At 56.5% G+C, this 27,344-nt stretch overlaps 1 protein-coding gene across 1 annotated transcript in view; it reads right to left on the reverse strand.

Moving 5' to 3' along the window:
* Positions 1-2,959: 2,959 nt before the first annotated feature.
* The window catches only part of SDC3 (syndecan 3), a 38,013-nt gene continuing 13,628 nt past the window's right edge, over positions 2,960-27,344 (reverse strand). Inside the window, exons 2-5 of the mRNA XM_067725181.1 lie at positions 12,498-12,615; positions 10,286-10,899; positions 7,964-8,255; positions 2,960-7,000 (exon numbers count right to left, since the gene is read on the reverse strand). Coding sequence (XP_067581282.1) covers positions 6,834-7,000; positions 7,964-8,255; positions 10,286-10,899; positions 12,498-12,615 — 1,191 coding nt within the window. The 3' untranslated portion in view covers positions 2,960-6,833. The remainder of the gene's footprint in view (positions 7,001-7,963; positions 8,256-10,285; positions 10,900-12,497; positions 12,616-27,344) is intronic.

The raw sequence follows: 27,344 nt of genomic DNA on the forward strand, positions 1-27,344 counted from the left end.
ATTATGGCCTCAGGTTTCTGCTTTTTTTTTTTTTTTTGGCTGCATCGGGTCTTCGTTGCTGCACGCGGGCTTTTTCTAGTTGCAGAGAGCGGGGGCTACTCTTCGTTGCGGTACACGGGGCTTCTCATTGTAGTGGCTTCTCTTGTTGAGGAGCACGGGCTCTAGGCACACAGCCTTCAGTAGTTGTGGTTCCTGGGTTCTAGAGCGCAGGCTCAGTAGTTGTGGCGCACGGGCTTTGTTGCTCTGCGGCATGTGGGATCTTCCCGGCCCAGGGCTCAAATCCATGTCCCTTGCATTAGCAGGCAGATTCTTAACCACTGCGCCACCAGGGAAGCCCTCCGCTTTCTTCATTTGCAAAAACCAGTCAGGAGGGCAGACCTGCACGAGGCTAAAATGAGCTAATGTGAGACGAGCCTGTCTCACGGTGCCTGGCAGTCAGTGCCTCACCCATCCCTTCTGCTGTCTGCTCTCTGGCCCAGCCTCCTTCTTCCCTGAGTGTGGATAAGGCTTGCAGCTCTGGCAGTAATAAACCTGGACCTTCGGTCTGTCCCGAGCCCACCCTCAGGCCAGCAGAGACGGGGTGGGCGGCCCTCGGAAGCTGAGCACACTCTGTTCTTGGGGCAGCTTGGCAGGAGTCTGCAACCTCATGGGCCTCGGGAAACAATCAGCTATTCTTCCTCCTTCCCCCTCTGTTTGTTGCTCATCCCTGGGCCAAGGGGCCCAGAGAGAAATGCTCCAGCTCCCAGCAGCTTCCAGCCCATCTGTACAACCTACATGGATGATTTCCAGGCATCAGCCTCAGCTCTGAGAAGCTTCAGCCTAAGTCACAGTTCACTCCAGAGCTGACACCGATATTTTGATTTCTACCCAGATTCCTTGTCATTTACTCATTCAACAGGCAGCAGCCTGGACCCTGCAGATGATGACAGCAACAACAAGAAGAACAACACGAATAATATATAGCACCTACTGTATGCCAGGCATGGTTCTGAACACCATGCACATGACGCAGGCACTATTAGCCCATTTTACAGGTGAGGAGACTGAGCACTAGGAGTCTGAATAACCCGCCCAAGGTCCCATAGCTAGTCAGTGGTGGAGTTGGGATTTGAGTAAAGTTTGCCTGTTAAAGACTGATTGTACAAAGAGGGATTGAAGTCCAGCAGCTGGGTGCCACATATGCCAAGGTCCATGCTAGTTGCTTTCAATATGTTATCTCATTTAATCTTCACAAGAGTCTCCAAATATTGACCTTATTGTCCACATTCGCACATGAGGAAACAGGCTCAGAGAGGTACAGCATTGTGCCCAAGTGCACACAGCTGAGTCCACTCGACTCCAGGATCAGACTTTTTTTACTCTTCCAGGCTGAGAACACAATATGATGCAGGTCACTTGAATTCAGATGAGAAGGTGGTGGGGGCCCTGCAGGTGGGAAGATAACTCCAGGCTATAGGAACTCAGAGAGGATGGAATCAACTTCCAAAACTCCCTGGAGGAGGGACCATGTCAGGAGCTGGGACTTGAATGGCGGCAAAACCACCCCTCATGGCATAGCAGGCTTCTAACTGGGGCCCAGGCCTCTGTGAGAACCTCAACATGGCGAGGCTGGCCCCTTCACCCCATTCTATAGCCGTGCAGCCTGAGACCGTCAGGGCACACACAGTCTGAGGTCCCACAGTGAGGACCCAGGCCTTGGGGCTCTGTCCCTGAATTGTCTGGCAGTGAGGGGAATGCTTGGTGGGGGGTGGTTGGAGGTGGTGGCTGAGGAAACACACCCCCACAGACCAGTGTCATTACATAGTCATGAGACCCTGGTTTTTAGCTCTCTCCCGAGTAGATCTAAGTGCTCACCAGGAGGGCACCTGGGGGCACTCAAGAAACTTTAGTGAAGGGAGAGCAGGATGGGTAGGATCTTGTACCAAATCCAAGGGCCTCAGCCTCCAACCCACCCCAGAACCATCAAGACCCTGTGTGAGTATCACATTTTAAGATGAATAGATCTCTAGAGGACATGGAGAGGTTTCCTTTGGAGGAGGAAGGGTTTTGACCATGACACTCATGCCTGGAGCTATCCCACAGCAAGGGGGCAGAGCCCTGTGTGCCTCCAGAGAAGAATGAGGACCAGAGGAAGGAAACACAAGAGAGGCAGATTTGGGCTAAAAATAAAGGACTTCTCAACAGGCAGAGTGACCTGGTCCCCAGGGTGCACCAAGTCCCCGTCATAAGAGGTGTGCTGGGGGGCAGGGAAGGCCCCCAGGAGGCACTGAAGAAGGGATTTCTACCCCAAGGGGCCCAGGGCTGGCTCTGAGGCCCTCCCAGCTCCATGACCCTGTGATCCCAGGAGGCCATCTGGGCTTCCAGGCCACGGAACTCCTCCTGTCCCGGGTTCAGTTCTGTCCCAACACCATCATCCAAGACCCCGTGAGCTGAGGCTGACCGTGCTGAGTGCTCCTCCTCACACAGTACTTGGGGATGTTGTTCACGCTCACCTCATTTCTCAGGTAAGAGCACTGAGCCTCACGCCAAGTAGCTTCTCGAGTCAGAGCTCGGAAACGTCCCCTAGGCTTGAAACCAGGCCCTCTAGACGCCAAAGACATCTCGCCTTGGCCAGTCCAGTTCCAATATCCTGCGGTCCCAAGATTCTCTCCTGTGGCTGGAAACCGCAGTTCTTCTTCCCCTGGGGCTGGACCACAGGGCCCCCGGTGTCACCACAGCCTAACCCCGCCCAACCGCAGCGCCCACTCAGCCTTGCCACAGTCAGCTCCACGGCTTCCCAAACGCTCTCAACCAAGAGCAGCTTTCACCATAACGGTTCCCGCGAGGGGCTGTCGCTCAATTTTCTTTGCTTGCTTCTCAATTTCTTTTAAAGGGGGATGTGGCTGAGGCCCAAATGGGACTGTGGGCTGCCCCTCCCCAAACGACCTCCATGCTTATCTCACACTCTGACCACAGGACATCATTTCGGTTTAATTTTATTTCCTCTTATAAATGGGCACAGCACAGGAAGTGTTAAAAAAAAAAACAAAACAGAAAAACCACAGTTCCTTCACAAGGCTGGGACAGGTGAGCACCCACAGTGGGGCAGGTGCCTTGGTTTCTTTTTCCACCGCTTTTTCGTATTTAAAGTTTTGGCCATGAACTCAGGACAGGTATGGTTAATAAACAGGTTATGAGGGAGAGAAGGGGCAGGGAAGGCCTGGGGGAGGGAAGGACAAACTCCCCCCACCCCAGGCCGGGTTCTTGGAGGGATCGTATAGGAGAAGGGACGCACAGGAGGGACACTGTCTTCAGGGGGCTCTCCGGGGCCACACTGCTGCCTACGAAAAATATTTACATGCATTCCCCACACTGGGGCTGGTGCGCTGAGTTGCCTGGTGGGCACCCGGGGGATGCTGGGGCCATCAGCCCTTAGATGGCAACTCTGGGGCCCAGCCTCGGCGTCTCTGTAAATCTGTACACAGTCTGTGGGCTTCTATTTACAGGCAGGAGGCCTGGGGAAGCAAGTCCAGGGTGGTGGCTGTCAGGAGAAGAAATTCAGGAGCGCCAAGTAGGCAGTGCCCACTCCTGTCCCAAGAGGCAGAGGTGTGTCTGCTCCCCGTGCCCAGGGCCCCAGCTTGGAAGCCTGGACAGATGGCTTCACCAACCCCAGGAGGGGCTGACCTGCCCGGCCCGGCCCCGGTGACCACCCATCTGCTTCCGAACAAGGGGACCAACCCTTCAGGGGAGACATCCCTCTGGCCCCCTGGGGAGACAGAGCTTGGGTTCTAGGAGTCACAGCTGAGGGTGGCCCCAGCCCGCCTTGCACTCTCTGGCAGCTGAGGCCCCAGGGAGGCTGTCAAGCACACACGCTCCCTCTTCCTTTGGAACTGGCCACGTTTCCCGGCAATGCCAGGGCCCTGCAGGACACCCTCCCCAGGAGCACCGGGGTGGCTGGGGACATGTTTGGGCAGGGCCTGCACGCATCACACCATGTATCCAGGCAGGGTGAGGCCTGCACTCACACTGCACGTAGGAGAGCTCCAGCTCGTCCTTTGTACCGCCCACTCTGGGATCGCCCACTCTGGGATCGCTGCGCTGGACTTGGGCTGGCTGGGATGGATTTGGGCTGATCGGGTGGTGTGAAACTTCATGAAGGTAAAGCCTGGACATTTTTCTTGGTTCCAGGGCTCCATGAACGAGGCCCTCGGCCTCTTCTCGCAAATGCTAAGGACACAGAGAAAAGGCCGGTGCCAGGAGGCCCCAAGTTAGAAGCCAGCCCACAGAGCATGAGGAGTTAGGCCTGCTGGGGCCAGGCTGGACCCATGCAGCCCCTCTGAGCCCACTCCAGCCAGCCTACGCCCTGCTCAGCCGTCCTGTGCTCCACCCTGCACCCACCACAGGCCCCAGCCCCATGCCGAGGCTGTGCCCACTGCTGGGTCTCTTACCCCAGACGCAGCATCCCAGAGCTCCCCTGGGTGGTCCAGATCCCCTCTCCTCGCTCCCTGGCTTCTCAGCCTTGGCCTGCCCAGGCCTTCTCACCAGAGCTGCTGCCCCAAGACAGCAGCCCGCCAGGAAGCAGGGTAGAGGGAGGCTGGGACTTTGGTCTCTCCTGTCCCCCAGCCCTTACACTCCAGGGATGACTGAGGCCAGGTCACCTCCAACAGATCGTGGGCCCAGGAGGCCTCCCCCTACTCCTGCCCCTCAAAGAGTGGGACCAGCTAGGTTCCTCACCAGCCTCCAGGCCCTGCCCAGGGGGCCTGCGAGTCTGAAAGATGGAGCCCCAGCCTGGGAGTAGGACAGTGGAAAAGACAGGCTGCAAAGCTCCCCGGGACCTCACCCTCACCGCCTCAGGCACCCCCAGCCCGCACCCTGCACAAGTCTATTGCCAGCGAGTCTTGAAAAGGGAACAGAAATAAAAGCCGGTCTCCTGACTTGAATCTGGGTTGTGGGCAAGGGGTGGGGGTGTGAGGCCAGACCGTCACAACTCAGACCACATCCCTCGGCTCCAAGAGGCCCCACCAAGCACAGCCCCCATAGGAGATTCGTGGCCCCACATTTGAAGTATCTACATAAGAGGCCCCATCTGCAAGGGTAACACAGACGGGGGAGGCGGGCTGCGGCCTGTGACACCCCCGCTCCAGCCTGGCCGCAGCCCTCGGCCTGGGGCAGTGCGTCTGGATGGGCTGCTTCCAGCTGCAGCCAGGACAACCGCCAGGTTGTCTGGCCAAATGAATGGGCAGGTGTCCACGGGAGGCCCCCAGGGGCCCAGGGGTGGGGCTGAGGTGGACCCGGCAAGGCCAAAGGGAGAGGGCGCAGAGGGCCCAGGCGCAGGGCCCACCCTCACAGGCACTTTGGAGACTTGTGTCCTGGGAGGCAGAGTCGGACCCCAGCTCAGAGCAGGAGGGGGATGTAGGGAGCCCAGGAGCCCCACCACATGCTCCCTCCCGACCCGGGGCCTTCGGTCCTGGGGGACCCAAGCCCCCTCCCCAGCCCAAGGCTGAATTCCGGGAACCAGTCTGCCTTCCTCAGCAAGTGGGGGACTTGCCCCCGAGCAAGCCCTTTGCAGGCTACAGAGGGGAGGGAAGCAGGCAGGGTGAAGCCAGGCTCAGCAGGTGTGCAACATCCTGAGGGGGCTTGTGGCAATGGCCCCCACACCGCACTTCATTCCAGGAAAGGCAAGTGTCCAAGTGTGAGAGCGGGGCTGTGTGGGTGAGACTGCCTCCACGTGGGATTGCATCAGACCTGCCAGGGTCGGTGGCAATGTGGTTGGTGAGGGTGTCGTGAGGGCTGAGTGTGACAGGGCACCTCAGGGGACCCAATATGGGCTGATTGTTCTGGCCTAATGGCACCCTCCCCAGTGAGCCTGAAAGCTGGAGGCAACGTGTGTGGTGTCAGGTGTATGGGTGGGTGGGGGGTGGGAGGAGTGTGGCAGAGAGGGAGGCAGGCCACACCGTCACCACTGGGTAACGATGATTAGTGACTTGCATTGTCATAAGCATTTGGGGGCACGTAAGAAATGAATAAACCTCTTTGGAAGAACGTGTGTGTCTCTGACATGTCTGGATTGGCTGGGTGGTCAAGACTGCATATGATTTTGTCACTGCGTGCTTTTGTCTGTGTGTGACAATACGTGTGACCATGTGGGAGACAGTGTCTGTGCAGAGTCCACTCGGAAGGAGGTCCAAGCAGCCCAGCCCCTCCTCACCAGTGGCTGCCAGAGCCCTCTCGGGAAGCCGATTCCTCAGGGGCAGACCGGGAAGGAGGTGAAGCCTGTGGGTGCATGTGCAACGGGCAAGGGTGAGGGAAAACGACCCCACAACCCCAGAGAGGCCAGGACAATACAGGTTGGTGGTGAGGGGTACTGTCTCACCCAGGCAGGGAGGGGGCCTGGGAGAGAAGCAAGAGGTTGCAGTGTCTCAATGATTTCAAGGGCTGAGTTTGCCAAATGCTTGTCCTGGAAACCAGCCTGAGTGCCTCTCTGCCCCCAGAAGGAAACCTCAGTCAGCCCCACGGGGCGAGGTTGGGGCTTAAGCCCCACCCCTTCTTCCACCAGCCAATCAGGAGTTTCCTTCCTCCTGTCCACCTGACATGAGGTCCTAAAGCCCCAGGCTGGTGGGGGGCGAACAAGTGATGAGCTCATAAGGGCACAGTCTGGAGCAGATGGCAATGCCCCCGTCCCTTGGGGAAGAGCTGTGTGAAGCTGGCAGTCTGGGCAGACCTTGGGAGGGTGGCAGAGATGAACTGGGGCCAGGCTGTCTCCCAGGCCCAGTCCCAGGGTGGGACTGGTGGCTCTGGGCCAGGGAGTGGGCGCAGGGGTGGCGCTGAGGCTACAGGGAGGCACTCTGGCTCCGCTAGGCGTAGAACTCCTCTTGCTTGTCGGGCTTCTGGTATGTGACGCTCGCCTGTTTGGGCTCCTCCAGCGTGTAGCTGCCCTCGTCCTTCTTCTTCATGCGGTAGATGAGCAGTGTGACCAGGAAGGCGGCAAAGAGGGCGCCCACCACCCCGCCCACAATCACAGCTGTGGAGGAAGAGGGCAGAGGTCAAGAGCCAGAGGCAGGGTGGGACGAGCTTAGAGCCTGAGGAGAGGGCAGAGGGCCCTGGGGGATGGGGGCAAGAGTTGGGAGAGGGCTGGGAATCTCGAACCTGAGACCAGAGTTGGAGTGAAGTTTGGACTCAATGCTAAAACACCAGCACTGGCTGCCCTTTACAGCCCTCACTGCAGCCTGGAACTGTTCTAATCACCTGTTCTCATCACACGAATGCATGGAGTCTTCACACAGTGCTATGAGGGAGGTGCTGTGCTACGGTCCTCATCAAATGTAAGATGCCATCGATCAGAAGATGCTCCAGTGTTTCATATACCCTTAGGATGGAAAAATCTCTGCCATCTAAACTAGGACACATCCCAACTGCAGAAGGGTTAACATATGAATAGATGTGCACTTAGAATTGATTAAGTGCAAAATGATTATCCCCATTCCACAGATGAGGAAAAGGGAGCCTGGAAAGGTGAAGCACCTGGCTGAGGCCACACCGCTCCTAAGTGGGGAGCAGGGTTTGGACCATGAATCCAGAGACTCTTCAGGAGACAAGGCCAAGGGCAGGTCCTCAGGGCTGGCATCAAGGGTGCGAGCAGATCAAACCAAGGATGGGACCAGAGATTAGGATCCAGAGGTTGCAGTCCAGGAGGGGTGAATCAGCATGGTCCAGGGAAGCAGGGGTCAAGGGCAGAGTCTGAGGAGGGGTCGGAGGGTGCTGAGGAAAGTGCTAGAGGTAGGATGGAGGTCTGACCCTGGGGTAAGGAAGATCAGAAGAGGAACCAGAGGGTACATCCTGGGGTCCCCGAGTCCCCAGCTTTCCCTTCCTAGGAAACTAGGCTCCTAGGAAACCCACATCCTACCCTCCCTCCTGGGTTCCTAGAGGGCAAACTGGAGCCCCACCAGCTGCCCCCTCTGGGCTCCTCCCAGGCCCCAAGTCTCACCTACGAGCACTTCCTTCCGCTCCAGGATGCTCTTCTGGGGCAGCTGAGCCGCCGAGCTGCCCGAGTCGATGGCATTGTCCAGGAGGCCGGGGCCTGGGCGGGCACCCTTGGGCAGCGTCCCAGGTGGAGGTGACGGCTTGGCCGCGGCCCCACCCACAGCCACCACCTCATTGGCTGTGTCTGGCTGTGTGGTCTCTTCCTCCGGCAGCTCAAAGTCCCCACTGGGTCCCCCACTCACTGGCACCTCTGGCTCATCCCGGATCGTGGTCAGGAAGAACTCTGGAGTTGGGGTCTGTAGGGAGGGTAGCATGAGCCCAGGAGCCAGGCCCCAGCACCCCCTGCCACAGTGCAGCCATACACACATGCACACAAGCCCACTGCCACCACGCCACTTCCCTGGTGGGGCTGACACTCAGTAAGCATGCGTCATGTGCCAGGCCCTGTGCTAAGCACATCATGGGCATTTTATCCTCACAATATCCTCATAAAGGAGGTATCATTACCCCTAATTTATAGAGCAGGAAATAGGCCCAGAGAGGTTAAATGACTTGCCCAAGGACACACAGCTAGTAAGTGGTAGAAGCAGAACTAAAATCCAGATCTATCCAACTCCAGAATCTGTGTTCCTAACCACTATACTACACTGCCTCTATTCTCACCCTGGACACATCCCGGTCCCTACCCCATCTCCATTACTTCCTTCTCCAGCTGCCTTTCTAACAATCCTTAGGGGGTTCCTATCAGGGACTGCTGCTTGGGGACAGCTGGGTGCAGCTCTTAAATACGTGGGCCTGATCCTGGATCCATGTGCCTAGGGCAGGTGTGAGTCCCTTAGCCTGAAGGTCAGTCTAAGAGCACCACAAATCTCAATGGCTCCCACCACATGGAAGCAGGACCAGAGTTAGGATCATGGCAGGGATGTAGCTGCTTCCCAAGTGGGCCTGGAGAGCGTGGGTCTGGCGTCCAGGCCGAGGAAAGGCCGTGAGCAGAGGCTGCACCAGCAACCTGGTCTCAGTGCCCTAGCACTGTCTCCCCTGCCTGCCTGGCCAAGCATCTGTGAAACACCAGGTTGTCCCGACTGCTCAGAGGAGCAAAAAGCAGGGCCTGCGTCCTGCTGCGGCTGGCTGGGGAGTCGGAGGGCCTGACGATGACCCGAAGGCAGCTCCATAGCCTGACGGCCCTCCTCTTCGAGAGCCGGAGGCAAAGGGCTTTAATACCCCAACCAACGTCCCTACATGCCCTCCTTGCCCAGCACACCCAGCAGGGACCAGGCTACTTCTGCCACTTCCTTGATCCCACCCATCCCGGCATTCCTTACATCTTCATCCTCTTCCCTTCAACCTCCCCATCCATAATACCCCGAACACACACACACACACACACACACACACACACACACACACACACACACACACACACACACACACACACACACACACACACACACACACACACACACACACACACACACACACACACACACACACACACACACACACCCCTGAGGAGCTCTGGAGCTGACTGCCAGGTTCAAATCCTCAGTCTGCCATTGCTGCCTGTGAAGCCTTGGAAAGGGGCCTCACCTTTAAGGGAGGATGACGGCAGTGCCACCCCGTGGGGTGAGTGTGAGGGGGAGAGGAGATGGCACAGGTAACGTGTTCAGCACTGAGCCTGCCACCCAGGCAGCACTCCACGAACGTAAGATGCAGTATTCCTCTCACACAGCCCCACTCTTAATCCCCCTCAGATGGATAATAACAACGATGACGACAACAAAAGTGAAACTTTTAGCTTACTTAGTATTGCCAGGCACTGTTCTAAGCACTTTGGATATGTTGGGAAACTTAATTCTCACAACCCTATGATTTGCATTCTATGATTTTCTCCTTTTCACAGATATGGAGACAAAGGTATAAAAAGGATCAGTGACTTCCTGAAGGCACATGGCAGTGGAAGAATTCCAACCCAGGCTGCGAGGCTCCTGAGCCTGTGCTTTTAATCAGAACACGCAGGCCCCTGACCCCTCCCCACATCAACACTCCCATTCACCCAGCTCCTTCCCCATTGATGTCTTGTCCTAACATCTAAAGACCCAGGCCTGGTCCCTCTTCCGGCCCCATCCATCTCAATCTCTTTCCTCGTCCTGTAACTCACCCCCAGCCTTGGCCCTCCGGCCTCATGCCTATCTTACCCTCCCCATCCCTGTCTGGCTCATCTTCAGAACCTCCTAGATCTCACCCCTGCCCAGCTCCGTCCTCCCTCCCCCAGGCCCTGACCCACCCTCCTCTGCTCTGATTCCCTGTCCTCTCCCCACCCACTCACCTGAGCCACCTCCGTGGGTCCAGGGGCAGTGGTCCCCAGGGGCAGGGTGCTCTTCTCAGGGATGTCAGGCTCCTGGGTGGTAGCTGGCCTGGGAAGGGTCCTTGGTCTGGAGGTAGCTGTGTTGACCAGCCTGGGTGTTGGGGCCTCTGTGTCCAAGACAGCCACTGTGGTGGGAGGTGAGGGTACCGCCGGGGTGGTGGCCCGGGCTGTGGCTGCCGTGGTCAGTGGAAGAGGCAGAAGCCTCCGTATGCCGGTGGTCCTTACGATGGAGGTGGTGGCCGTGGAAGGAGGTGCTGCAGGGATGCTGGGGGTGGCGGTGGCCACTGTGGCGGGCACTGTGGCCACAGCTGGGGTCCCTGTGGTTGTGGCAGCAGTGGTTGCCGTAGGAGTGGAGATGGTGGTGGCTCTCTGGCTGGGCTCTTCTGGGACCTCTGTCACCAACGGGGGGCTGGTGGCTGGCCCTGGGGTGGGGCGCTCAGAGGGGAGCTCTTCAAACGGGGTGCCCACAGGCTGGATGTCCACGGTGGGCAGCACCACGGGTGTGGTGGACACTGCCAGGGCCACATCTGGGCTGAACCGCATGGCTGTCTCGATGCCCGACTCCTGCTCGAAGTCTGGGGGGTGAGGGGGAGAGGAGAGAGCTAGGGAGCTGGGTGATTTGAGGGGCATGAGGATCCCAGGTAGCAATGGCCATCGAGATGCGGGGCTCTCAACCCTCACACTTTGCATGATTTTCCCAGGACAGGATGAGGGAAAGGAGGAAGGCACAAGGTAGCCAACGGTTACCAGCTGGCTGACAGCCAGTGAATGTTCCCCAACTCTTCTCTGCCTAGCCAAAAATTCTAAGGGACCACGTCTTCCAGGAAGCCTTCCCTGACTATTCCAGCCCACCCAGCCTGGAGCTTCCAGCAGGTTGAATCCAGGCAGTGGCAACTCAGGACCTACTGGCTGCAAATCTTGCTGGAGGTTGCAGGGAGGAGGGGGAGAGGGGAGTGGCATTCTGGGAAGAGTCAGACATGGGTACAACCTACATGAACACACATGGTGGGTAAACTAAGGCTCCCTCGGAGGCACAGGCAGAGAGCAAGAGGGAGAACAAGCCTCTCCCACAGGGGATGCTTGAGCACTCCGGACTCCAAGCCAGGACAAGTGAAGGGAGGGCCTCGGGAGAAAATGAGGGGAGAGAGAGAGAGAGAGAGGCCACAGCAGCTCCCAGGGGCCTGAACTAGGCAGAGGAGGGGTGGGGAGGAGGTTTGGCAGTAGAGATGTGACCCATCGGGATGGATTTCATGAAGATTAACTCACAAGAGGCTTACAGGAGTGGGCTAAAGTGGGAAGACTAGAGGCAAGGAGCTGTACGTGGCCAGTTCCAAAGCGCACAGACCCCCTACCATCCGTTAGGCTCGTCCTGCCCCCTCAGGGGGCCCGATCTCCACACCCCTTTTTACTACCATTTTTAGAGCTCCTTCTCTGTGCCAGACCCTGATGTCTTAAACTGAAGCCTTCCAGAGGCTCTGAGAAGGCATATTTATCACCATTCACAGATAAGAATAGATTGAAAGAGGGAAAACGGCTAAAGGTGGCACAGCTATTTAGTAGCGAAAGTGGGATTCGAACTCAGTGCGCCTCCCTGATCTCACGCTACTCTATTGGCCTTTCTGGACGAGGCCCTGGAACTGGGTTGTCCCAGGCACCACAGGAGGTACCTGCCATTTTCCTTCACTGCCCTAACCCTGCCCTTGGCCACCGCTGATTGGACAGAAGGGGGCCACCTGGCCTAAGCTGAGCCAATCAAATGGCCTCTGCTGGGGATCGGCCACTGCAACTGAAAAGGGGCTACTGACTTCCTCCAAGTGGTCACAACAGTACTGAAAACTACGTTACTGAGGGGCGTCTGTGTTCCCTGTCAGAGGCCGGAGGTCTGCAGGGGACCCAAGCAGTGCACAGAGAGATGCAGAGACAGAAGCAATGGGGAGCTGGGAATGCTAGGCTCTGAGGCCTCCAGGCCCTGGTTCCACCCCAGGAAGAGTGGCCTGCCCTTCCTGTGCTTGAGGTCCATGAGCTCCCCCTGCCTGACCCCCCCTCCCCTACGCCACCATTTAACTGAGCCTGCGAGGGTTCCTCTTCCTTGCCATCGCAGCCTCGGATGGGGCACTGGAGGCAGACTGGCACTGCTGACACAACATGCAGGGAAAGGGAAGGGGGTACTTACAGCCCGAGCCCGACCCGGAGTAGAGGTCATCCAGCTCATCATCGGGGAAGGAGTCATCGTCCCCAGAGCCCTCGAGGTCCACGGGCCTCTCGAAGTTCTCACTGCGCCAGCGCTGAGCCTGGGGAGGGCAGAGTCGGGCACAGAGCTCAGCACCTGAGGCCAGCAGCCTGGACATGCCCAGAGGAACCACAGACACCCTCATGGGCCAAGTGACAATGAAGGGACAGCATCAGATGTGGCCTCCACGGGGGTAAACAGAGAGCCGAAGTAAGCCGGCTTACCACTTCCTGCCTTGTTGGGTTGTTGTGAGCATGCAGCACGCTAATATGTGCTGAGTGCACCTCAGAGAAGCAGGTTCTCAGCCCAGTTAGCAGCACCCTCGGTGTGGCCAGCACCATCTGACCCCTTCCAGCGTGGAGAGGAGGGAGGCCCCATGGCCCCAGGTCACCAGAGAGCACGTGAATGATAAGGTTCGGACTCCGCTAGGGACCCAAAGTCTCACACCTCAAAATCCCAAAGATAGGGCAATTAGTCCCATTAGATAGACATGGGTGTTGCGGAGGTTTGGGGTTCTGGGAGGGAAGTACCTTGGATAAGTGGGGGAGGGAGAGAAGGGAGTGGGCTCCAGCCCTGGGTCCTCCCCAAACCGAAGTCAGCCCCCCTGTCTACACTCCCCCCAAAGTACCTCAATGCCGAGAGGCAGCTCAGGGCACGGATGCCGCTTTCACTTCTGCCAAGGGTCTCCTGAGAGTCTGCAGGCGTGAGAGGGGCTTCTCCCAGGGTCCTGCTCTCCAGACCCAAGACTCCCCCCAAAATCAGAACCTGGGAAGGCCAGGTGCTGTGGCTCCTGGGCCTGGACCGTCCCTCCCCACTGCAACCCCGGGCTGAGAGCCAGCCCTAAGGGCATCCAAGACAGGAGCGAAAACCCCCAACCACACTTTTGACCCTGGATCCAGACTGAGCCCAGCCACAGTCCCTGCCCCCTGAGAGCTTACAGACAAAGATGACCTGGTGCTCAGATCTAAAGGATTAGCACTTGGATCTTAAGCAACTGAAATAGAGAGAGAAAGGCATCTCAAGCAGAGATAACAGGATAAGCAAAAGTTCCGAGGTGGGGAAGCACACCCTATGCCACCACAGCTGGGACTGACAGCCTCATCCAGGGTCCCTCAGAACCCCTGCAATCACTGGATTCCTACCACCGGGCCCCTGTCTGTTCCTGGAACATGGTCTCTCCCGCCTCTTTCACTCATGCTGTTCCCTCCAAGAGAACACCCTACCTTCCCACCCCTTATCCTCCAGCTTCCCACCAGCTAACTCCGCTCCCCATCGCTTCTTCTGAGAAGCCCTCCTGCTTTGATCTTCCAGAGCATCCTGTGCTTCTGAATTCACAACTACCACTACTTGTGAGCGGTGCTGGCTTTGGGTATATACTTTTTCTGTGACTGTTCCCACCCCCACTAAACTACACCTCGATGGAGGCAAGACCGTGTCAGACACACAGTAGGTATCAGGAAGTATCTGTTAGGGAACAGGCTTGGAGTTGGGGGATGTAATTCCCAGGACAGGGGTGGGGCAGAGACAGGCTGGAGTTGAGTTTGGGGAAGCCCCGTCCATCACAGGCTCTCGGTGCTCGGCTGGTGACTTTTATCTTGGAAACTGGTCATGTTTTATCCTGACTGCACATCAGAATATTGTGAAAACAGAACTTGGCGGCTCAGCGGGTGTGAGGTGGAGTCTGAATGTCACTACTGTTGGACTGACATGGGGAGCCATAGAAGGTGTGTGAGCAGGAGAGGGGCTGGACTGGCGCTGTGATCTCTGCTCAGACTCTCACACTCCCACCCCTGACAGGCCCCCTTCTGGAGTTCCTATGGAGCTAGAGAGAGGATCCCAATTCTGGCTTCCAGCCCCGAGCCTTGACCACCTGCTCCAAAGCCCTACACAGGCCACGCAGGGCAGGAGGCCAGGGCAGGGAGCCAGGAGATTCCCCCCACCATACCCGTTACCCCCCCCACACACACACGCACACACAGTCTCAAAATAATGAATTAATCAGTATTTACTTGCTACCAGTGAGTCATGGAGTGGAACAATTAGAGTAATTGCTCTGTGACTAATTGCTGGGTCTTCCTCCGTTTTAGACATTTCAGGAGCTCAGAACAGCTACCGTCCAACCTTCCCCAGCTCCCATCTCCGCTCCCACTTCCCAGAAGAACAAAGCCCCAGGACCTGAGGTGAGGGGGCTAGAAGCTCCCACACTACCAGCCTCTACCACCTGGGCCAGCTAAGCTGGGGTCCCTTGGAGACTTTCTGCTCCATTCTTAGGCAAGTAACCTGAAGCCAGAGACATGCAGCAGGATGGGGACTGAGCAGGGACGGGGCTCAGACTGCCTCTCCTGAGCAGGTCCATCTTCACTGTCTCTCCATCCTTCCAGGCAGCCAGGGAAGGCTGGAAGCCCTTTAGCTGGGAGGAGGGGTTCTAAGAAGTCTGTGGTCCCAGGGGAACCCCAAAGTGGGGTAAATGCGGGAGCCAAAACAGGGTGTCCTCATGATTCCACAGTGACCAGCACCACACACCAGCCCCTAACACCCTGCAAAGCCACACAGGCCCTTGAAATGACACACCCAGAGACATAGAAAGAACACATACAGACACACCCTGACACACACTCACCTAAAGGCAGAGAGAGGCCCCGCGTGTTGGCGTGCCTTTGGGTGCAAACAGGCACATGCATGGGGGCGGGCACTAGATGGGGGCACACACTGTGCAGCTCTGAGGCTCAGAGACGAGTATGGAACCTCCTGTGAACCCATCAGCCTCCACTCAGGTAGCTCTCACCTAGATACTATTCATCCCTAGCTCAGTAGCCATCGGCATGACAACCGTTACCATGACAACCATCTCCTCCATGCTAAGGACCAGGAGCTCCAGATCCCCACAGAGACTGGGGCGGGGACAGGAAAGGGAGAGATCATGGAAGAACAGAGAGAATGATGGGGGTGGGGGGAGACACTGGATGGAGACAGAGATGCAAGGACAGAGGGAAGCCAGGGGGTCAGAGGGGCGGTGTGGGGGGACAGGGAGGAGGGAGTGGAGGGAGGACTGGGTGTGCGAGAGAAAGGGAAGGCAAGAGTGGGAGGCTGAGGGAGAGAATTCTCTCACATCTTAATTTAGCCTCACGCTCATCAGACAAAGCTGGGGAAGGGGCCACCTCAGTGATTTTCCAAGCCTACATCCAAGAGAACATTCTTTCCAAATAATAAGCAGCCCCCAGATGGGGTAGAAGGGGTGATGGCCAACAACAACCCAGTCACCCCTGAGCTCACCCTGGGAAACTTAACACCGGGACACCTGAGACCTGGCGGGTGGGGGTGGGGTGCATGATGCCATCTTGCCCAGCCCCCTCCCCGAGTCTACTCAGTGCCAGCTGTACCCCTCCCTGGGGGACCAGGGCTCACCGGGACCTCCCAGGAACACTACAGGGGTGCTGGAAGCTGCAGCTACTAGGGCTACAGAGAGGAGAGAGGAGACAGGAGAGAGGAGAGAGATGGGGGGTGGGGAACTGAGCCTGGGAGGCAGCAGGGAAAGCCTCAGAAGTCACAAATGCCAGAGGAGGATGGTGAAAACAGCCTCTGACCCCCAAACGACCTCTCTATTTGCATAATTCCATGCATAATTAGCATAATTATCCACGCCATTCCCTTAAAGGAGAACTGAACTCAAATGCCGGCCTCCCCCTGACCCTCAACTGTGCCCCCTCCAGGTAAACCACACACCCTCCCATGCCTGATAAGCACATCTGCACACCCAACCCAAGTGTGCGCGCGCACACACACCAGCACAGACGCATACACAGTCATGATCCACATTTACTGACCCTAACCTGTGTACCCACCACAACTCACAGACAACAGCCTGGCACATACCACGTGGGCTCACCTGTTTACCACCTCTCTAGATGAACACACACACAGCTGCACCCCTCTCCTCACCTAACACACCCCACACAACGTCCGTGGGTTGTGGCACACACCAACCCTCCCCACGTCCAAGCATGCCCCCTGAGTCACATATCACAGCCCACATTCCCCATGGCAGCGACACCCTCGGACTCTGACAAAAACCTCACGACCTGTAAACAATCTTTTCTCACCCTCACATCCCCACACGCCCCACACAGCCCACTGCAGAGGCCCCTGCACCTTCTGCTTTCTGCCACCACCAGTCCCGGCCACGACACCCAGCCGGAGGCTCCCCCAGCAGTGGGTAAAGGTCTGAGCTCCCCTGGGGAGCTACTGAGGGTCCTCAGGGGGTTCCAGAGGCCTCTGCCCACCACTACGGAGGCCCTGTCCCAGGTCAGGCGCTGGAAGAACTCTACCTGCGCCACCGCCTTCAACCATCACAGCCTCCCCGGATTTTATTATCCCCACTTCACAGATGCAGGCACTGAGGCTGGGGTTTAGAGCTGAGACATGAGCACGGGTCCTTAGCCCCTGGAACCCTTGCCCCGAACACTCCAGGGTAGCCCCCAATCTGCTGCTCATCTGGGGTTCCTACACCTGTGACCCACAGCCCCTGGACAATCTCAGCTCAAAACTACCACCCCTCCACCCCCGCACACCATACACACGCCCGCACATGGCAAACACCCCAAATGCTCCCAAATACCCACTCCTGCTCCCCACATGCTCCACCCATGCGTCCCTGAAAAAGCACCCACTGCACCATACATGTACCCCATCTCAATCACCCACCAACAGGCCCCTAACACCTGCATCCCACTCCCCTCCACACATGCACACCGTGCACACACACCACGCACACTTTCCCTCGGGGATATGTACAAGCACACCTACAATGCCGGGGTGAGACACGGCACCTTGCCCAATGGACTGGCACACCCCCTGCCATTCTTCCTCACTGCCCCCTTGCCACCATCCTACCTTGAGCTGACCCACAGCCTTGACCCAAAGAAGTACCTCAGGCTCTCTGACCTGATGGGACCAGCAGTGACCAGAGCTGCCTGTCACTCACCCGCCCCCACGCCTACCTGATCCTCTCCGTAGTTTTAGAACTGCTGGGATGGGTGGGTAACTTCCACTGCCATCTCTCTCCAGTGGGGTTGGGTGGGGGGGACATGTTCAGGTAGAAAGGCAGGGCATCTCCCTCCTCCGGCTCCCTCCTCCGGCCCCCAGCCTCCTTCCAAGCCCTCCTTGGACACCAGAAGTCTGGGTCTTTCATGCCCAGCTCCCTCCACCTGCCCCTGCCCCCATCATGAGCCTTCCCAGAGAAACAGGATAACACAGAGGTTAAAGCCAGAATAAATCAGCTCCTTCCCTCACTACCCATTGGGCATCAGGCAAGCCACCGAGTCTCCTGGCACCTCAGTTTTCTCATCTGTAAAATGGGGATGCTAATAACAGTATGGGACTCATACGGGTGCCGTGAGGATCAAATAAGATCATGCAGGTAACGGGCTGAGCACAGAACCCAACACTGCGAGCTGAATACATAAATGTAGCTGTGATTATCGTTAGATACATGTTAATACTTCCATTATGAATTCTGAAGCTTTTATCTCATTTAAGCCTCACCAGCCTCCTGAGGGGAGTAGAATCGGGATGATTACACCCATGCTGCAGACGAGGCTATTCCTGCCCAAAGAGCCTAAGCGGCATCGCCAAAGCCACAAAGCAGGGGAGAATGCAGAGAAAGAAAAAAGGAGAGGCTGGATGCGGGGAGAGGAAGGGCGAGCTACAGAAACAGGCGCGGACACACAAATCAGGTCAGCTGTAGGTGGGCCAGGAGCCCGGCACCCTGTGCAGTGCTAATCATGCCGCAAAAACTAAGAATAAAATCAAGTATAACGAATTCTGCCCGAGCTTCCTTCCCCACAGTAGCCAGTCTCAGGCTCCGCTCTCCTGGTGACTGGAGGCGATGTGAGCAGGGGTTGGGAGCCCAGCTTCAGGTTCAAGTCTTGGGTTCAAGTCCAGCTCTGCTTACTTGCTGGGTGACTCTGGGCAAGTTACTCAACCTCTCTGAGCCTCTATTTGGTTAAATAATGATATACTCTTCATGGAGCTGTCGTGAGAATCAAGTAAGATGATGCACCAGAAGCCCTCCTGCTGCCCAGCACACAGCCGGCACTCAGTAACCATTTGGTGGTCTTACCGTGGTACATTCTTCTCCCCTTCAGGCCTGAGTGATGACTGAGTTCAGTTCTCCCTTCTTACAGATGTAGAAATTGAGGCTCAGAGAGGGGGATAAGAGGGGCAGGTGGTGGGGAATTAGCCTGCCAAGCAGCACTCAGAGAGGTAAAGTGATTTGTCCAACGACACACAGTGACTTAACACTAGCTCCCAGAAGCACGGTGGTCTCAGCAGAGCCCTCTGGATCCCCACAGGCTCCATCCCCACCAGCCCCCGTCCCCAAAAGGCCCTCAGTCCTGTGAGAACTCAGTGCCCCTCACGCTCACCAGCTCCAACCCGGAGACCCAGAGCGTCACCACAGGAATGTGGGCCGGGGCCAGGCTCTGGGCAGCAGGACAGCCAGGGGGCTACACAATGGAGAGCCTGGACCAGGAAGGGGGACGCTTCAGGCTCCACCCCCTACCCATCCACAGCTGCCCTGGCTGGGAACCGAGCCCCCACCACATTCACTGGCTGCCGGAGGGGTGAGGGGCGCGAAGGCTGCATCGGCCAGGAAGGGGCCACGGAGCCCAAGTCCCAGACAGCAGAGGGGCCTGGAGGAGAAGCAGGGGGAGGAAGGGCTGAGGAGGCCCACTTGACAGACCCCCCCACCCAAAACAATCAGCAAAGCCCAGACACACACACTGTCACCCACTCACCCTCCCACCACCCTTCTTCCAAATACCCACCCCCAGACCGCCCACAAGGGCAACTGAGAGGGCAGGAAACACCCCTCTGGGTCCATCCCACCTCAGCCAGCTGCTCTGCAAGAGACCTCCCGACAGCAGAGCCCTCCCTACCCCACACCCGTACTCCATCAGCCCCAGCCCACCACCCCCACCACCTTCGCCACTACCCACCCCTGTGCTCCCACCATCCTCTCCAGAACCCCCTTCCCCATGGTGGCACTGCTCTCATCAACACTGGACGAGAGAGCTAGCAGCATCCTGGCTCAGGAGGCTGCAGCCTCCCAGACCCAGACAAGCCCCCTCCCCCTTTCTCTGCACTTCCATTGCCCCATTGGGAAATGAACCTGTTGTCAGCTTGGTGCTCTAAGTGCCTTTCTGATTTGGACACTCTGGGTGTCCAAGAATTCAGTCCTCAGGTCAAAGAGAGCCAGGGCAGTGTTATTTATAAGAGAGAAAAAGGGGAAATAACCTACATTCCCAATATCAGACGACTAGTTAAGTAACTTAGGGCACAACCACGACATGGAATATTATGCAGCTATCAAGAACTGTGTTTTCACAAATCCACACTGCGTAAGTCATTAAAAGGCATAAATGCATAACAAAGGGCTTTTTTTTTTTTTTTTTACTTGTTTCAAAGAATATGCAAGGACAGGAGAATGTACACTCTGGTTGTCAAGAGGCAATGCAGCACAGCTGTTGATAGGATCATACAGACAGTTCCGTCTCTCAATACCTGAGTGACCTTGGACAGGTACTTAACGCTCTCGGCCTGGTTTTCCTGGGAAACAAAGATAACAATAGCCACCACCTGGGGTTCACTGTAGGAGACTCCGGGTGCCCACACGTTAAGGAACTGCTCCATAAATGCTGGCTATTAATACTATTATCATTAAATTTAAAAATAGGTATAAAAAAATACGTAGAACTTGATCCTGTTTTAATGAACTCAGTACCAAAGTGTATTCTAAACACTGAATTCTAAGACTAAAGGTTCCCAGAGGCTCTCTCTGGGTGGTGGGATTACAGGTAGTTTTTCATTTTTTACTCGGGACCTGTTTGTATTTTCCAAACTTTCTACAATAAACTCAAGAGTACTTTTGTTATGAGAACTAGCATGCTCTTTCTGAGTCCCCATGCCCGCAGCGCCCTGGTCTCTGAAACTCCTTGGCCCCTTCCTTCTGCTGAGACCCCACTGGGGCTGGTCGTGAGTTAGGAGCAAACAGAGGAACCAGCAGGAAGGAAGTGAACACAAAAGCCTCCAAGGGAGCTGGCAGGCCCAGTGGCCCGGAGCTCCGTAGCTGCACCTCACTGCAGACTGGCTGGCTTAGCAGAGCCCAGTTCCCTCCCCCGGCATTCACCGGCTGGCCGCCACGGTTGGCTTACAGCGCTCAGACACCTCGCCCACGGGCCACCCGCCAGCTTCTTCCATCAGCCTAGCTCCCGGCCCACCAGCCCCGCCGGCCCCAGCCAGGGTGCAGGCTGGCCACCCTACAGCTGCTCACCCTTGTCACCTATACCTGGACAGAGGATGGCAGCGCAACCCTGGGAACACCAGCCCTCTCCTCAACTCAGGGCTGGGGCATTCCCCGCTCCTCCCCCCCGCCCCCCACTGTCACTGCTCCATCCATCCCAGCCACCTGCCCTCTAGCATCACCGTCTCGGCCACCCTGACTCACACCGCTCATTTATTCCTGTCCCCAAGGCTGTGTCTGAGAGCAGGACCACCCACTGAGGCCCCCAGCTGCCCAGCTCCCATGCTCCTCCCGCACTGAATCCTTTATGGATTCCTTCCAGGCCTTGCACATGCTGTTCCTGCTTCCTGAACACCCTTCCACATCTCTGCCTGACCAGCACCTACTCCACCAGAAAGTCAGTACAAGCAGTATCTATTAAGCACCTACTGTGTACCAGGCACTATTCTAGACACCCGGTGACCCACAGTCAACAAGACAGGGATGTGCTCAGGAAGCTCAAACGTTGCTTCCCCTGTGAGGCTGCCGCGTGCCAACCACTGCCTGTTCTGAAGTCCCTTCCTGGGGACTCTGCCTCCACTGTGTTGTCATTTACTGGGGAAGGAGGGGCCACCAACCATCTCCCATCACTCCAGTGGGCCCCTTCTACCAGATTCTCATGGAATGCACTTGGCCACCCTGGGAAGCAGGTACTACTGTCCCCATCTACAGATGAGGAGACGGAGGAGGCTGTTAAACCACCAGTGGGGACACAGCAGGATGTTTTTTTGTAGAAGGCCTGGGGCCGTTACTCCCTGACCATGAACACCCGTTACAGCTCCCACAGAGGAGCACTCACTGTATGCACATGGCCCCATTTCTCTTCACAAACATCTTACTGGTGAGAGATTATTGTCCCCATTTCACAGATGGGCAAACCAAAGTTCAGAGAGGTGAAGCAACTGGCCCAAAGTCACACAGCAATGGAGCCAGATTGGAACCCCTGGATTAGCTGAACCCTAAGGACCCTGCTCTGCACACTGTAGCACACACCCAGTCCTCACCAGTCTCCCCCACCAGGAATTTCCTCGGGGTGGGTGGCTGGCAGCTTCAGAGTCTACACACCACCACCCCACCCTCCCCAACACCCTGCACAGAGACAGACAGAGAGATGGACTGTCTGGGAATGAGAAGAAATGGAAGACAAGCCCTGTTCCCATGACAGGTGGCCCGGTTCCACTGAGCAGCCCCACCCACCACCCCATGACTCACCAGCAGGTGCCCCTGGGATTGAGTCTCCAGGCTCTGCAACCATCCCTGCCAACAGACTCGGCAAGGGCCCACGTTTCCCAGAACAACCCAGTGTGGGGTTAGATGTTCTGGTCCTGGCTTCCAGAGAGCTCTGGTCAAGTTCCTTCACCTCACTGGGCCTCAGTTTACCCACCTATGAAATGGGAATGATGATTCCCAACACACCAAGACACCATCTGTGACATGATGAGCAGTTATTAGGCAATTAGTAAGTGCTGGGGCGTGACTTGGTGTCCCTACTCAAAGCTCACCTACTCAGAGAGGCCCTCCCTGACCACCAAATGCATCCACGTGACCTCCCCACACACCCCATCACTGTCAACACCAGGCTTACTCCTCATAGCTCACCACTGCCTGAAATTAGCTTGTTTACTTACCTCCTTGTCTAATGCCTATCTCCCCCTCCAACAGCTCCTGGTGGCAGTGAGTGGGACACAGTTGGCCTCCATCAATATTTGTTCAGTGAATACCGTGAATGGGATCACCCTTACAGACCCACATTACCTACTTTTCTAATCACTATGTGATCCTGGGCAGGACCCTGTCCTCTGGCCTCAGTCTCCCCATCCAAAGTTCTCTCTGGTCCCTCCAAAATCCAACCAGGGCTCCAACTGCCCCGGGAGGAGGGAAGAGAGGCTGAGACTGATCCCAGCAGTTTTTTCATAAAACAACTATGCAAATTATGTACAAAAACATGCAAGACAGCAGGTTCCCAGCAGAGCCTACAGTTCTGGCCACTTTACAACCAGGCCTGGGCTGGAAGGACAGTAGCATTTACTGAGCACCCACTTAACACCAGGCCCCTTACTGATAGGACCAGGTGAAATGGGCCTCCTTACTCCATAGTCTCAGGCCAGGCAACTTGCTGGAGGTTACAGAGAACTCAGCTGGTGAGTCAAGATGGAGTTAAGGGGAGCAAGGCATTACCAGGGGGGGACTGGTAACGGGGAAGGGCCTGGGAGAGCAGAGAGAGACCCAGTGCTGTGTGTCTGGTTCTCATCCCACAGGATAGGACCTAAGGAAAGGCAAGGTCAAAGGGCACAGGACAGCTCTCCCAGATCTTAGGGGCCACCTGAAGCCAGGGGCAGAGGCCCCAGAGATCTCACCAGCCCTGGGGTTCTGCTGGGCCTCCAGGAAACCAGATAGACCCTGCGGAGTCAGCCCGAGGCAGGCCCAGTCCTTCTAGCTGTGCTGGGACACCACACAGCTCTTCCGTCCTCCCCAAAGCCTCCCCAGGCACATGCTAGGCACACACCCTGGGAACACACAACACACACACACACACACACACACACACACACACACAGACACACACACACACACGAAATGTGCCCGTCTGTGTGTGATGTATCCAGGCTCAGCCTCCTGAGGAGTCCGGCTGTGGTCTCCCTCACCCGCCCGTTTGCTAGGTTATTTATAACCAGCACAAACTCACAACAGTGGAGATACAGCTCCTCACCCCAGGCCTATTCTGCTGGCTTCTGAGCTGCTCCATTTCAAGGGACAGAACAAGCCAGACTCAGCATGAGTCATGGGGGCCTCCAGGGCCACCACCACCATCACCTAGATGGGAAACTGAGGCACAGAGCAAGGAGTCAGAAAAAAAACTGGAGGAGGCCCCAGAGGCTTGTCTAGGGTCACATTCACCTCCAAGGCCACCTCCAGCCCCAGATAACACTCTCTGAGATATAGGGGCAGACGGATGCCCCTGCCCTCACCCTCATGTCCTGCATCCTGGGAGACAGGTGGGACCTCGCAGTAAGCAGGAGCTCTGAAGCCAGATTGCCTGGGTCCAAATCCCAGCACTGGCCCTCAGCGGCTGTGTGACCCTGGGCAAGAAAGTCCACCTCTCTGAGCCTCATTTTCTTCTCCTATGAAATGAACATAATAATAGTACCAACCTCAAAGGGTTGGGAGGATTAAATGAGATTATCCAAACAGGATCTCAGCCCAAAGCCTAGCTACCTCTTGGCCGAGCGACCTTGGGGCAAGCAAACGGGACAACAGTACAGCCCAGAAGGTCATGAGAACTGAAGCAAAGGTTCTGACACAGAGAAGGTGGTCAAAACACACAGACTCCTTTCTCTCTTCCTCTGCTCTCACGGGGTCCCGTGATTCCCTGACCACCCTCAGCTTCTCCCCTTGATAATCTTATCTCCTGTCACTAAGCGCATGGAGGTTTTTACAGCTATGGTGCCACTGAATCTTCTAAACAACTCCTTAATGGATAAATTCTCTCCCCAATTTTGCAGTGAGCACCCTGCCTTGTCAAATACAGGTGTTCTATAAATACCTGAGGGATGAATGGATGCAAGAATGAACGTGATCAGAAAGTCAGAAAATAACAAGTAGCGGAGAGAATGTGGAGAAGTTGGAAACCTCGTGCACCACTGGTAGGAATGGAAAATGGTTCAGCCACCCTGGATAACAGTCTGGCAGTTCCTCAGAAGGTTAAACATAGAGTCATATGGTCCAATAATTCTACTCCTAGGGTATATACATCCAAGGGAAGTGAAAACATATGTCCACATATTTAAAAAAAAAATGCAACATTATTCATAACAGCCAAAAAGTAGAAATAACCCAAATATCTATCAACTGATAGATGGATAAATAAAAGGTGGTGTGTCCATACAATGGAATATTATTAAACAAAAATAGAAATGAGGTCTTGATACATGCTACCACAAGGATGAATCTTGAAAATATTATGCTGAGGGAAAGAAGCCAGTCACAAAAGACCACATCCTATTTGATTCCACTAATATGAAATGTCCAAGATAAGCAAACCCATAGAGACAGAAAGTAGATTAGTGACTCCTAGGGCTGAGTGATTGGGAAGAAAAGAGGAGTGACCCTTTTCTAACCCTAATAGGTATAGGGTTGCTTTTGGGGGTGATAAAAATGAGTAATATTGGTGATGGTTGCACAGCTGTAAAAATACTAAAAACCATTTAATTACATGCTTTAAATGGGTGGATTGTGGGGTATTTGAGTTAACTCTCAATAAAGCTGTTGTTTAGAAAAAAAGAAAAGAATGAATGTGTGATTGAGGATCAGAGAGGGTGAGGTACTTGCCCGAGGTCACACAGCAGAACCTGGACTCAAATGCTCGGATGGGAGGGAGGTGACCTCTCTGCGAAGGGCAAACACTGACTCTGCAGACCACAGGTGGGAGGGGCCAGTGCGGCAACTGCTTCCCCTGTGCTCGCCAAAGGCTACTTTGTCAGGTGGGACCAATGGAAGCAGCAGGCTTTGCCCAGCGGGACCCAAGAGAAGGGAGGCAACTCCAAACTCAGGCTGGCTGCCATCTGCACCGCTAGACCCCAGTGTCCCCAGCTCCAGCCACCAGTGGTTCCAGGATGTTCCCACTCAGACCCTCTGTCCATGTGGCTGGCCCCTGGCCGCCCTCAGCAAGAGACATGAGGATATGTCCCTGCCAGGGAAGGGGTCAGGAGGATGGCGAGGCCCTAGCGGTGAGACGCATCTGAGTGTGAAGTCAAGTCCGCCTGCCCCTCCCCCCGTGGCTGTCTAGGGCAGCCTTGAGAACAGACACCTCACCGGGCCCAGCCCCTCACCCTGCCCTGCCTCCACCTGGCTCTAGCACCAGCCTCCACCCAGCCCAGCTGGCAGCCGCTGAGCCCCAGGCTGGTTTCCACTCCCTACTCTCTGCGCAGAGGCCCGTCTGTCCTGAGGGCTGGGCTGAGGCACGAGCTGCCAGGCTTCTGACAAGTGTTTGGTGTCCCCCAAACCTCTACCAGGCTGAACCCAGGTTTGAAGCCTGCACCGCCTTAGTTCCCTGCTCCACTCCACAACCTCAGCAACCTTCGCCACCCCCGCCCCCCAATCTGGTCACTACGGGGGGAAGCGGTCTCCCCGCAGCTCAGACTGCAGGGCAGGAGCCCCAACGAGCCCCGAAGAGGGCGGAGCCAAGAACACCACGAGGATCCCCCAGCCCTCAGTCCCAGCTATGGGTGGAGGGAACCAGAGAAAACCCCGGCGCCCCGTGTCCTCTCCCCGACACCCTCACCAGCCTCCTGCAGGTCCAGCGCATCCTTGTGTCCAGCCAATCCATCCTCAGCCCCCTGCCATAGGTTCTACCCTCCGCACCGAGCTCAGACGGAGTCCAAACGCCCCCAGGGCTTTAGGGACACTGAGTGCCCGGCCCCCATGTGCCCTGAAGTCCAGGGATGAGACACAACCTCCCCTCCTCATACGTCACTTGAACATGACTCCCTGACCAAAAACTCCTTCAACTGACCCATCACCTGACCCTCTGCAGGCAGGGTCAGAGGCCCTGGTCCTGGGATCCTGCCATCAGAGCCCCAATCACACCAGCTTGGCCTCCCTCCCCACAGGGGGCACGCCAGCCAGCCCCATACCAGAGCAGGATGCCAGGGACATCCAGATGAATGAGCCCAAGTGGTCCAGCCCCAGAACTAGAGCGCAGACAGTGTTTGTGGGAAAAGGGCCTGGCCTGGAAAAGCCGGGCTCGAAGATGGACATGCGGCAAAGGGCTATTCCTGGGACCCAGCTTGCTCCCCAAACCCCAGGACAAGGACAGTGTGGTGGTTGCCACCTTTGCAGGGATAGAGGCCTCTCATGACCACTGCCCCCACTACAAACACTACTGGTCACCAGCCCTGGGCAACATGCTGGACTCTGAGCCAAGTAAACCCGAATTCTTGAGACTACCCTGCGGTGCAGTGGTTACCATCCGGCTTACAGAGGACACGGGCGAGCTGCCCAAGGTCACCCAACTGACGAGCAGAGGTCAAAGACAGAGCCCAGCGGGGCTGCTGCCCAAACACCATTATCCCAGCCACCCCTTAGAGACTCACACACGTGCATCCAGGGAGGGGAGGCCGGGTTGGGAGGACTCAGCCCGCGCAACCTCGGCGCACCTCTACGGCACCCTGGGTAGCGGGCGTGGCCTTGCCTCCCACAGCGTGCTGGGGACAGTCTCACCTCTGAGCCGAGGCCCACGCTGACCCGCCACGCCGCATGACCTGACAGCTTTTCCCAACAGAAGCACTGCAGACCCCTGGGCGGGACAGTTCTCCAGGCCCTGCAGCATTTAGCAGCCGTGACCTCCACCCCGGGAAATGCCAGCAGCACCCCCATTACGGTGACAACAAAAAGTATCCCCGTGCGTTTCCAAATGCCCAGGCGCTGATACCTTCAACGCCCAGCTCAGGCCC

Source organism: Pseudorca crassidens, chromosome 2, assembly GCF_039906515.1.
Source record: "Pseudorca crassidens isolate mPseCra1 chromosome 2, mPseCra1.hap1, whole genome shotgun sequence".
NCBI classification, from domain to species: domain Eukaryota; kingdom Metazoa; phylum Chordata; class Mammalia; order Artiodactyla; family Delphinidae; genus Pseudorca; species Pseudorca crassidens.